The following is a 13354-nucleotide window of genomic DNA, read 5'->3' as shown; positions in this document are numbered from 1 at the left end:
TGAAATCCGCAGTCAAATTCCAATTATGAGAGGCCGTTGGAACTCAAAACTAAGCTCCTCAATCGTTCGAATCTGCGAAATCAATTTCTGATGTCACTAATGAATTTCGGGACGAAATTCCTATTCAAGTTGGGGATGATGTGGCATCCCGGGAAAATCCACAGTCTCCCTGATCCATCACTTTGCTTCTAAGAGACTGCTTATCAAACATCGGGATGAAATTTCTTTCAAGTTGGGGATGATGTGACAACCCGAACTTCTAAGGTTAGCCATATCTAATTCTACGACCCACCTTAGTAATATCGTTATGTTTCTACAAATCACGAGACGTTGGTTTTTATAATCGTATATCCTTAAGTTTGTTAACTTATATGTATTAAGTAAAGTTAATGGGCCGCACATTTTGGTTAGGGCATACACCCCCTTCACGGTCGCACAAGTTGGGCTCTTGTAGTTCTCAGCCCATTACCGAGCCCAGCATACTCCTTGTAAACATATATGGGGTATGTATGTACATTGCTCCTTTGGAAATCTTTTGGAAAACCCTAACTCCCTCCCAAGCACACAAGTCGGCAGCGGTTCCCCATCCTCTCGAAGCCCTCTTTGGATCGGAAAGATCATCTTTCTCGCACACTCTCTACCCTCCGGTTAGTATACTGATTTCAGTTTAGAGTCGGTTGTTCTTGTTAATCTTGGTTGTGTGATACTTGTTAGTATTGTCATGCTATGCATATGAAAATAAATCACGATGCAGGATCTTGTTTATATGTTAAAATGAATACTAGTAAACCGATTTGATTTAATGATTAGTGATTTGTGATGAATTGATCATGCTACTGATTAATGTAACTTAGCCGTAATCTCTATGTCATGATGGCAGCCTCCACATTTATTCACGTGCGTCCCCAGGTTCCTCTTTTGACGGCCCAATAGGAATTATTAGGGTCCTGTCATGATCTTTAATCTCTTCAGCAATATATACAAAAATTGATCCACATGGCCCATACAATTCTCATAAACATTGCTTGCACTGTTATTCTTGGCGGCCCACTAGATTGACCTCGTGTAAATGGTGGGTTTTTAATCTATGCTAAGATATCATCCCAATTCATGTATATAATTCTCTGAATTTCGTCCAAGGTGAATTAGAGTCTGATGTTGCTCATGGGGATTGGTTAGCTTATGGTTTTATAATTTTGTCCACTCACAGATATTCTTAATATATATATAGCCTTTTCAATTTATAGTATAGAGATAAGTGGTCTTGACCCAATCACAGGAAATGGCTGCAACTTTTATTCGGTTCCTGGCACCCCACTCTGCCCAACTGACTGGTTATTTCCATATTACTCATTTTTGCTCCATTTGCACCAGGATCTAGCCAAACACAAGATAATATAATATAATACTAAAACTAAAACTAAATGAAAATTAAACCATAAAGAACCCTTTCTCTCTCTCCTTAGGCGATTTTGGTTCCTTCTTGTAACCCTAGTTTTTTCTTGTGATCATTTGTATAACAGTCTGTGATTAGAGATTTGATCTCTTGAATCTCTATAACGAACTAGTTAGCAGTTGTGACCGATTTGAATCTAGGGTTTTTGTTCTTGTTTTCTTTATTAATCGCCGCCTTAGTCATTAATTCGAAATCCTGATTGATTAACTTGGTTGTTATTGATCGCGGTTAACTGAGATTAATTTAGCTAGGTCGATACACTTTTTTAATTGATTAAGGGTTGAAGATTGATACTAGGGTTTTAAGGATTAGGGTTGTCGTGTGGGTTGTTTACGTATGTCAGCTTGGTTGAGGTTTTCGTAATATTGATGCATGGAGAGAAACAGAGATCAGGGTTTGGAGGATTTAGGGTTTCAGTCGTTCACTGAAAGATTGCATGGGGATATCTTTATTAGCAAGAGCAATGTGAAGCCGACGAACACACAGGATGTGAGAGGTAACATGCATACGTTTGAGAACAGTATTGATATCAGGTCTTTAAAGATTGATGGGAACCCACTTCTGCCGAGACGTGGTATTGTCCAGAAGGAGCCAACACGAATAAATGTTATTGATGAACTGGAGAAGATCACTGTTCCGGTTCAGTTGGGGAATATTAATGTGGATGAGAATCGGGCAATGAACCGGAGAAGAACACAACGAATGTTTCGTATGCGGCTAAGGTCAAGATGAATGGATTGCTGAAAAGAGAAGTCAACTTGAGAAGATGGATTCGGTAGAGATTGTTAAGGATGCGGATGTTGTTATACCTAGAAAAGTCGTCCGAAAGGTACAGGAAAAGTTTGAGAATGTTTTGTATGGATATTTTTTAGGTAATCGTCTACCTTTCCCAGTGGTGGAGTATTACGCTAAAAACATGTGGTCTAAGTATGGGTTTTCTAAACTGATGATGAATTCGGATGGTTTCTTTTTCTTTAAATTTGATTCGAAAGAGGGTATGGCTAAAGTGCTGGAAGGGGGACCATGGTTAATCAGGAAAGTTCCATTGTTCTTAAATGTGTGGTCACCGTCTGTTAGCTTGAAAAAGGAGGGTATAAAATCTATTCCGGTGTGGGTGAAGATGTTTAATGTTCCTATCTCCGTTTACACGGATGATGGCTTGAGCTTGTTAGCATCCAAGATAGGGACCCCGAAAAGACTTGATGGTTATACGGCTGATATGTGTGCGGATAGCTGGGGGAGGAGCAGATTTGCTCGGGCATTAATTGAGATAGATGCGGATAACGAATTGAAAGATCATATCGTTGTTGCTATTCCAAAGCTAGATGATGATGGGTACATTACTGAAAAGGTGAAAGTGGAGTATGAATGGCAGCCGCAACGTTGCTCGTTATGTTATATCTTTGGCCATAATGACCAGACATGTGCCAAGAATGTCCAAAATAAAGCAAAACATGTGGTTATTGATGAGGATGGTTTTACTATGGATAAGAGGAAGGTGGCACGGGTGGGTATGATGCATAAAAAGCAAAAGCCGAAATTCGTTTGTAAGTCTAAAGTGAACAAATCTCGGCCGAGCACATCTGGCACAAAACAGGATAAAATGGATGACACTAGGAATGAAAAGGTGAAAACACAAAACTCCTTTGATGCTCTAACTATGGATGATGGGGATATGGATGTCCGTATCACACGAAAAGTTAGTGAGGGGAAGTCTGGTGGGATAGAAAGTAATGGAAAAACTGCTCAAGTGGATGATGAGGTGGTGGAAACGGTTCCTACTGAAATGTTTGCTTTTATGCAATGTGATCAGCAAAAACATTCTGAGGGGGCAAGCACTCCCGGTCACAACGGTGTTAATGGATAGTATGGCTGCATGGAACATAAGGGGTTTGAACCGACCCCTGAAACAAAGTGAGGTTCGTCTTCTGTTTTCTGAAAATAAATTATTTGTTTGTGCCATTCTTGAATCTCATGTGGATATTACGAAGCTTACTAAGGTGTGTAAGGATGTTTTTTAGTCTTGTAGTTGGACGTCGAATGGAGGTTTATGTGATCGAGGTACAAGGATCATATTGGGTTGGAATATTGATGTGGTTGATATTATGATCTTGGCCCAATCGGACCAAGTCATTCATGCTCAGGTCTTCTCCAAAGCTGATAATGAATCTTTTTTTTTTTCGTTTGTTTATGCAAAGAATAAATACCAGGAGACAAGAAGCCTTTGGGATAACTTATGTAAGCATAAGGGTTTTTGCCATGACAAGCCATGGGTCGTTATGGGCGATTTCAATTCTGCGTTACATATTGAGGATTCTCTGAATGGTCCCTCCACTCAATCGATTGGTATGAGAGAATTTAATGATTGTGTTCAATATTCGGAGTTGATAGATATTAAGGGTCATGGGTTGCACTACACATGGAACCAGAAACCATCGAATGGTATTGGATTGCTTAAAAAGATTGATCGTGTGATGGGCAATATGAAGTTTTTAGAGATTTTCAAGGATGCGTATGTCTTGTATCATCCGTTTCAGATATCTGACCATACCCCGTACATTCTTAAGCTAGCTGCTTCAGTCAAGAATCGTCCGAAGCCGTTTATGTTTGCTAACTTTATTACGTCTAAGTCGGAATCACGGTGTGTGTAGAACATGAATGGATTAAGCGAGTGGATGGGGTTACTCTGTTTGCGGTCACCAAGAAGCTTAGAAACCTGAAGCCGTACATGCGTAAACTGTTGTTCAACCAAGGGAATTTGCATGACAAAGTTGCTGATTTGAGAAAGAAGCTTGATGATATTCAGTCTCTTATTGATAGCAGCCCGTTAGATGTTGACCTTCGTAACATGGAGGCCCAATGGCTTAAAGATTTTCAGATTGCAGCATATGATGAAGAATGTTTTCTTAAGTAAAAAGCTAAGGTGGAGTGGTTATGCGCTGGAGACTCCAACACTAAGTGTTTCCATAATAGTGTGAAATGCAGGAATGCCAGAAGTAAAATTTACGCTATTAGGGATGTTAATGGGGACCGGTACGAGGGAGAGGGTATTTTAGATGCGTTAGTTTCTCATTATGCTAATTTCTTGGGTACAGAGGACCGGGTTGCAACTATTGATCTGGACGATATTTGTGTCAATACTCTTAGTGCTGATGTTGCGGTCAATATGATTCGGCAAGTAACCCGAGAGGAGGTAAAGAATGCTATTTTTAATACTGGAGAGAACAAAGCCCCAGGCCCTGATGGGTATACATCGGCGTTCTTTAAGTCTTCTTGGGATATTGTGGGTGAAGATGTGTCGTCTGCTGTGATAGTGTTTTTTGACAATGGCAAGTTGTTGAAGCAATTAAATCACACGATTCTGGCTCTCGTTCCTAAGGTGGATACTCCGGATTCGGTGCTTGACTATCGTCTGATATCTTGTTGTAATGTGATTTATAAGTGCATAAGTAAGATCATTACGGAGAGAATCAAGGGTAGTTTGGAGAAATTGGTTAGTATTAACCAATCCGCCTTTGTTCCTGGTAGGAAAATATCGGACAATATCTTGTTAACTCAGGAGCTGATTCATAACTACCATTTGAATAAGGGCCCGGCTAGATGTGCTTTCAAGATCGATATTCAGAAAGCCTATGATACGGTTAACTGGGTATTCTTAGAGAATGTGCTCAAGGCGTTTGGATTTCATCATAAAATGGTTGCATGGATTATGGCGTGTGTTATTACAACGTCCTTTTCGATTAGCATTAATGGTAATCTGCATGGTTATTTTAGAGGGAAATAGGGGCTAAGGCAAGGTCATCCTATGTCACCATACCTTTTCACGTTGGTTATGGAAATTTTATCGTTATTGCTCCAGTATGCGGCTGCTTCTGGTAATGGATTCAAGTATCATGCTCAGTGTGCTAAACAGAAGATAATTAATGTCTCCTTTGCTGATGACCTTTTTATTTTTGTGCATGGGGATGCTTCGTCCGTGGGGAACGTTAAGCAAGCTCTTGAGAGGTTCACTAGTGTTTCTGGTTTGGTGCCGAGTCCAGCTAAAAGTACGGTGTATTTTTGTAATGTCCCGCTTAATGTTAGATAGGATATTCTCCGTTTGATGTCGTTTCAGGAGGGCTCTCTTCCGGTTAGATATTTGGGGGTGCCGTTAATTACAACTAAGCTGATTTTTAAGGATTGTAAACCCCTTGCTGATCGTATGGAAAAGAAGATTGATAGTTGGCTAAACAAATCTTTGTCCTTTGCGGGTAGGTTACAACTTGTTAACTCCGTATTATCCTCCATGCATATTTATTGGGCGTCGGTCTTTATTATTCCTACTCAGGTTATACATGACCTTGAGAAGTATATGAGGAGATTCTTGTGGAATGTTGGGTCGCAAGGAAGGGCGAAAGCCAAAGTGGCTTGGTCAGATGTTTGTTTGCGTAAGGCGGAAGGTGGGCTTGGTATTAGGAGCATATCGGACGTCAACAAGGCTCTGATGACCAGCCATATCTGGAGCATTATTACTAAAAGGAAGTCCTTGTGGGTCGAATGGATTTACTCTCATAAGTTGAAAGATCGTAGTTTTTGAGATGTCCAGACCCGTGGGAGTATTAGCTGGGGATGGAGGAAAATTCTGTCCATCCGTGACATTGTTCGGCCGTTCATTTGGAAGTTGGTTAGGAGTGGGCTTCAAACTAATGTGTGGAGTGATAACTGGTGCCATCTTAGTCCGCTTAGCTCTTTCATAACGCCAAGACGCATCTCTTATGCGGGGTTTTCTATGTCATCCTCCTTAGCGGACCTGATTGATATTAATGGGCAATGGAAGTGGCCACAAGCTTGGTATGATATCTATCCAGTGTTAGTTGAGTTGGATGTTCCACAGTTGATCCACAACATGGAAGACCGTACAATCTGGAAAGATTTGGAGGGTAATAGTTGTCATTTTCGGTCATTAGAGGTCGGGAATGTGGTTTGACATCGTGAGAGCCCGGTGCCTTGGGTTAATGGGGTGTGGTTTTCTCAATGTATCCCAAGACACTCGTTCCACTTATGGTTGCTTATCAAGAACAAGCTTAAAACGCAGGATAGGTTGACTGTGTGGGAGGTGGGAAGTGCAACTAATCTAAATCTCATGTGTTGCCCCTTGTGCAGAAATAATCATGATTCTAGAGACCATCTTTTCTTTCAATGTTCGTTTGCTTCGAAGGTATGGAAGGATGTCAAGCCGATGGTGTCTTTGGAACAGGTTGATGATTCATGGCAATCTATAATGGATTGGATGTCCCTAAATGCTTCGTCCAAGAAGACAGAGCATATTGTATGCAAGTTGGTCATTGCGGCGGCTACGTACTTTATATTGCTTGAGAGAAACAACTTCCTGTTCTCTAATGATCATGCTAATGTCGCTTCGGTGGTTGGGAGGATTAAGAACACGGTCAGGTTACGTCTTATGGGATTCGAGTTTAGAGGGGATTCCAAAGTTGACAGGATGCTAAAGAAATGGGAGATCGCTAGGAATGAAGAAGAGAATGACCCGGGTTAGAGGCTAGCTCGTGGATTGTTTTGGTCTAGCGTGTGTGGCTAGTGGCTGTTTTCTTGTTGGCGTTTGTTACTATTTGGGGTTGTGTGTTTTTTGTCTTTGTTTTCCTAGGCTTTGGTTGTGTAGCCTAGTTGGTGTGTCATTCTGGCATGCCCTTGTACTTGTTTGAGTTATTTATAAAATTCACCTGGGGTAACCCTTTACCCAAAAAAAAATACTAAAACTAAATAAAACAAATAAAAACTATACAAAAAAATTATACAATTTACACGGGGCAAATATGTGTATTTTACCCCACATCAGTAACTGCCAATTGGTAATTTACTATTGGTTAAATATGTAAATGCATGATGAAATAGTAATGGAATTGTTTGCTTTAATTTCGAATGATAATGATGATGAAACTGTTTGAAAAGTTAAGGTAGTAAATTGATTAATCATGTAACTGATTTCCTAGTCTAGTGGAATAGAATAGCCAATCTCGCACAACCTTTCCAATCGCACAATTTGGTTGGGCCATAGTTAGATATTGGGCCAGGCAATACTCAAGCATGAATCGGATCGCACAAGTGGCCCAGTTGCACAAGAGGATCCAGTCACACAAGAGGGTCCAGTCGCACAAGTCCAGTTCAATCGCACAAGTTTGGGGATTGGACTCCACATGTTGGGGCAAACCTTCGTGGGTGGTAGCCGGGTATTAGTTGGTAGCGCTACTTAGGTTTGGCACCCTCACCCCGTTCCTGAGAGAGGGCGGGTGTGAACTAATGACCCAGTCGGGCCCAGTGCTTTGATAGGAGCACTGGGGAACCGGCAAAACATACATCAGGAGCCGTCTTGTTCAATATCAAGATATTATCAACATTACTTTCGGAATTAACTTCAATGGATTAACTAAACACTTGGTAATCAACGTTTTGGTAAAAACTATGAACTCACCAGCGTTGTCTGATACACTTGTTGCATGCTCGCAGGTCATTAGATTACTTGGATTTGGAACTTGCTGTCTGAAGTAGTTGGAGTGGTCATGGGTTGCTCTGATTGGATACACATATTGGTTCATTGATTTCGTAAATTTGTTTTGACAATATCTAAACTATGGTTTCGTTAATGCTTCCGCTGAACATATTGATTTTCATTTAAACTTATTGTTGTTATTTTATTAATGATCGAGAACTTTATTTAGAAACTTGTATGGGTTCAATGTAATTAGTGGCTCATTGTTGGTACGTCACACGCTTATCAGGGACACTCCCTAGGTGGTATTTTGGGGGTGTGACAACTGAAGATGCTGTCCGAATGAAAAAGTCACCGCTGAACCCTACTGAGAAGACCGAGACGCATGCTGAGTCGTCCGGTGACAAGAAAAGGAAACATCCAAGTCTGAATCACGCAACTCGCAGCAACAATAAAGGTTCCAACAACAAGAAACATGACACTAAACCGCCTCAGGAGGCGAAAACTCTTGCAACCATGAATGACGCTCCTGCCAAAAGGTACCTGGGCACTCTGCCCTTCTACAACCAGTGCAAGCGTCATCACGGAGGAGTTTGTTGCATTCCAAAATTCGACAAGTGTGGAAAACTGGGTCACCATACTAAGGACTGTTGGGGAAAAGGAAAGAACGGGAATGGAAACCGCAACGGTGCTGGAAATGGAAACAATGGTGGAAATGGATATGGCAATGGTAACCTGAATGGCAATGGAGCTGGGCAAAACCAAGGACGCTTTGGTTGTGGAAGCACAGATCATTTCAAGAAAGATTGCCCAAGGGGAAACAATGTTCAAACTCGAGTGTTTGTGATTGGAGCAAGGAACGCACGCGAGGACCCTAATGTGGTCAGCGGTACGTTTCTCGTTAACAATCACTTTGCATCCATAATTTGACACCGGTGCCGATTATAGTCTCACGTCTGTGGAATTTAAACGTATGCTTGGGATAAAGTCTAGTAGGTTGGATATTCCTTATTCTATAGAACTAGCCAATGGTAAACTCGTTGAATCGGGCGAAGTTGTTAGAGGCTGCGCATTAGAACTTGGTGAGCGAAGTTTTAGCATCGATCTCTTACCTATTCAATTGGGTAGCTTCAACATAGTGGTCAGAATGGACTGGTTGTCCAAGAATAAAGCTGAAGTTGTTTGTCACAAGAAAATCATTGGCATCCCTCTGGCGAATGATGAAATGCTCATCGTGAGTGGGGAAAAATGAGACGCGCCTCTAAGAATCATCAGTTCTATGAAGGCACAAAAGTGCTTAAGGAAAGGATGCGTCGCTTTCCTGGCACATGTTGTAGACAAGAAGGCTGAGGAGCCGACACTCGAAGACATTCCTGTGGTGAAGGAATTCCCTGATGTTTTTCCCGAAGATCTGCCAGGACTACCTCCGCAATGACAAGTCGAATTCCGTATAGACTTGGTTCCAGGAGCCGCTCCTGTAGCCAAGGCACTCTATCAGCTTGCACCATCCGAGATGCAAGAATTATCTACACAACTCCAGGAGTTTTTGGATAAAGGATTCATAAGGCCAAGCTTCGCACCCTGGGGAGCTCTAGTATTGTTCGTGAAGAAAAAGGATGGAACTCTGCGGATGTGTATCGATTACAGAGAACTGAACAAGCTCACAATCAAGAATCGGTACCCGCTACCGAGGATTGGTGACTTATTTGATCAATTGCAAGGATCAAGCTGATCGATCTTCGATCTGGATACCATCAGTTAAGGATTCAAGAGGAAAGTGTACTAAAGACTGCATTCAGAACACGTTATGGGCATTACGAGTTTCTTGTGATGCCATTTGGACTGACGAATGCGCCAGCGGTATTTATGGATCTGATGAACCGCGTATGCAAACCGTATCTCGATAAATTCGTGATCGTATTTATCGATGATATCCTGATTTACTCGCGAACGAAAGAAGAACACGAATGTGACAACCCGTATTCTAGAACCTTTCTTTGTTTGAAACCTGTATGAACATTACGTGACTAGTTGATGTGTATGATTGCATTGAATGTTATGAGTTTTATTATGTTACGTGTTATCCAATATGAGCCGCACACTTTGTTTTTGGCCGCACATCTTTCTCTCGGCCCAACCCCACTCGCAACCACTTAATTGACTCGAGACCATGAGGGCAGCCCAATGCTGGGTTCGGCCCAACCCCCCCCCCCCCCCCCCCCCCCCCCTTATTCACTTACACTTAGTTAGTATTGGGGTTTAATTCCTCATATTTTACAAAACACTTAGCACACACAAACCCTAAAGCTCTCTCCTCATTCCCTTCACTCAACGGAAACAACTCAATCCCCTCGAAGCTTTCTTAGATCGCTACAACATCTTTTCCTCGTTCCATCACTTGTGTGCCCTCATACTCTCGGTTAGTATCTTTAGTTCTGTGTTGGTTTGTGATTCCTTGTTGTTTTCAGCCACGAGATTATGTGGATACATGATATGTTATGATAAAAATATGACGTAAGGATGATTAACAGATTGATGATTTCGGAACATATGATGTGTTGTATGGTTGGTTTGATGTTGCACAAAAACTAGGATTTTCATGTTAGGAATTGAGATCGCTGACTTGTATTGTCCGATTCAATGCCTTGATATGTTAACTGATTATTGTTCATGATTAGATGACGATGATTAAGGTAATATGAATATGCTTGATTGCTGAATAATTGTTGATTTGATCTAAGTTGAAACTGCCAAACTTGTTAGCAAAGGGTACGGAAATAATGGACTGCAATTAAGGAAATCTGTTACATTCCTGATCTAGACACGGGTTGCGAGTCGAGAACTCACAGTCTCGACTCGAGACCCCATCTCATCGGCACTCAACCGACAAGACTCGAGACCTCGGTTGCAGGTCTTGTTGCGACTCGAGACATGACTCGAGACCACGTGATCTCGAGTGATAAATGCATGACCCGAGACAGCACTGTCTCGACTCGAGATCCCTAGTCTCGACTCGAGACAACATGATCATACATTCTATTTGGACTTGCATACTATTACCAGCCCAACCAATTGGGCTGCATCTCTGGGCCTTGTTTGTTACGTGATTTCTACTGTTGAACTTGTATGTACTGTTAACAGCCATGCTTATACGTGTATGCCATGACCATTGCTTGTATGCAACTTGTTAGTATACGTGTAGAAAACCATACGTGCATTACTTAAACCTAGACCTGACTGTATGGTAACCATGTTAGGACGTGGTTGACCACAAGTGGCTCAAGTGACCTTTTGTTGATCTGCCGAGCAAACCATGGTGAGTTTACACTCTTACCAAGGCATGGGATTCCTGGGGTTGGGAATGGGATGGAATCATTACTCGTACTTTCATTGCTACTAGAATACGTACCACTGTCCTCGTTAGGGGAAGGACACCTATAGACATAGCTAGACTAGTAACACATGGGAAGCCCCCACTAATCTTCGCACACATGTCTGTGAGACCGCGATACAAACGCTAATCTTCGCACACATGTCTGTGAGACCGCGATACAAATACTAATCTTCGCAAACATGTCTGGGAGGCCGCGATACGAATACTAATCTTCGCAAATATGTATGGGAGACCGCGATACAAATACAAACATAACTAGTCTAGAATACATGGGAAACCCCCACTAATCTTCGAACATGTCTAGGAGACCGCAATACGAATTAGTACGTTACATGGTTTGCAAAACAAACATATTCTTTACGAATGATGTTGGTCGTGTTCTCTATCCTTTAGGCGATTTTTTTGATCATCTTCTTCTTCACGATTTCCCTTGTTGTTTCTTGTGATCTTATGCATAACAGTCTGTGATTGGATCTTGATCTTTCAAGAATCTATAACGAACTCGTTAGCATTAGGGATCAATTAAGAACTAGGGTTTCACTTTTGTTTTTTCTCATAATCGCTGCCTTAGTAATATATTTTGAAACCCTAATCTATTAATCTGGTAGCCATTGATTGCGGTTAACTGAGATTAATTTAGCTAGATTGATGACACTAGTTTAATCGATCAAGGGTTGAGGTTTTGTTCTAGGGTTTGAAGGATTACGAGTTCTAGTTACTTGGGGTTTTGGGTTCTTGTTTTGTGAAAGATTTACTATTGTCGGTCGTTTAGGGTTTATTGTTTTGTGAAAGATTTACTCTTGTCGGCTGTTTAGGGTTTATTGCATGCATGGAGGAGAAAAGTGACGGGGTGAAACCTTTGGATCAACGTTCTCCTGGGAATGATGATAATACGCCACCGGTTCGTGGGATTGGGTTGCGAGTAACAAATATTGAGGGTAATCCTATGAAGCCGAGACGTGGTATGTACTCTACAAATAACGTGTCGGTGATAGATGGGTTGTTTGAGATTTCGAAACCTGTGGAATTGGATGCTACGTGGGGATATGGAGGTGGGTATACGGCTGCTAAGATGGATACCCATGCAAACCCTAGTTCGAGTAACGTGGTGAATAACATAGCCAACTTATCTTATGCGGACAAGGTTAAAACGCAGACATCGCTGAAAAGAGAGGTTAATTTCCGAAAGTTGGATGCTACAGAGACGGTTCAGGACGCTGATGTGCTTATTCCTCGAGAGGTAATTAAAAAGGTCCAGGACAAATTTGAGAATGTTTTGTATGGCTACTTTTTGGGTAATCGATTACCATTTCCTGTTGTGGAATATTATGCAAAAAATGTGTGGGCTAAGTATGGATTCTCTAAACTTATGATGAATAAGGATGGTTTCTTCTTCTTTAAGTTTGATACAAAGGAGGGCATGGCTAAAGTATTGGAAGGGGGACCATGGTTGATCAGGAAAGTGCCGCTGTTTTTAAATGTCTGGTCTCCGGCGGTCAGTTTAAGAAAAGAGGGTATTAAGTCGATTCCGGTATGGGTAAAGATGTATAACGTTCCGATTTCTATTTATACGGATGATGGCTTGAGTTTGTTGGCTTCTAAGATAGGTATTCCGAAAAGATTAGATGGGTATATGGCGGATATGTGTGCGGATAACTGGGGAAGGAGCAGTTTTGCAAGGGCTCTAATTGAAATAGATGCGGAGAATGAACTAAAAGACCATATCATTGTTGCTATTCCGAAACTGGAGGAAGAGGAATACATCACAGAAAAGGTGAAAGTGGAGTATGAATGGCAGCCACAGAGATGTTCTGTGTGTTGTATCTTTGGCCATAACGATCAGACATGTGCCAAGAATGTTCAAAATAAAGCTAAACAAGTGGTTGTTGATGAGGAGGGGTTTACTACTGAAAAGAGGAAGGTGGCAAGAGTGGGTATGATGTAGAAAAGACAAAAGCAGAAATTTATCTACAAACCTAAGATGAATAAATCAGGGCCGAGTACATCGGGTACTAAGGAG

At 41.5% G+C, this 13354-nt stretch overlaps 2 protein-coding genes across 2 annotated transcripts; both read left to right on the top strand.

Annotated features, from left to right (window-relative positions):
* The first annotated feature begins 2222 nt into the window (after positions 1-2222).
* LOC110933287 lies at positions 2223-3323 on the top strand. The gene has a single exon (XM_022176516.1). The coding sequence runs from the start codon at positions 2223-2225 to the stop codon at positions 3321-3323; it is 1101 nt and encodes a 366-aa protein (XP_022032208.1).
* A 1-nt stretch (position 3324) lies between these two features.
* Positions 3325-5240, top strand: LOC118491527. The gene is made up of 4 exons (XM_035989377.1): positions 3325-3456; positions 3655-4045; positions 4108-4366; positions 4442-5240. The coding sequence occupies exons 1-4, from the start codon at positions 3325-3327 to the stop codon at positions 5238-5240; spliced, it is 1581 nt and encodes a 526-aa protein (XP_035845270.1).
* The last annotated feature ends 8114 nt before the right edge of the window (positions 5241-13354 follow it).

The sequence above is a fragment of the Helianthus annuus genome, chromosome 4 (genome assembly GCF_002127325.2).
Source record: "Helianthus annuus cultivar XRQ/B chromosome 4, HanXRQr2.0-SUNRISE, whole genome shotgun sequence".
Taxonomy (NCBI): Eukaryota; Viridiplantae; Streptophyta; class Magnoliopsida; order Asterales; family Asteraceae; genus Helianthus; species Helianthus annuus.
This window is presented reverse-complemented; position numbering and strand designations above follow the sequence as displayed.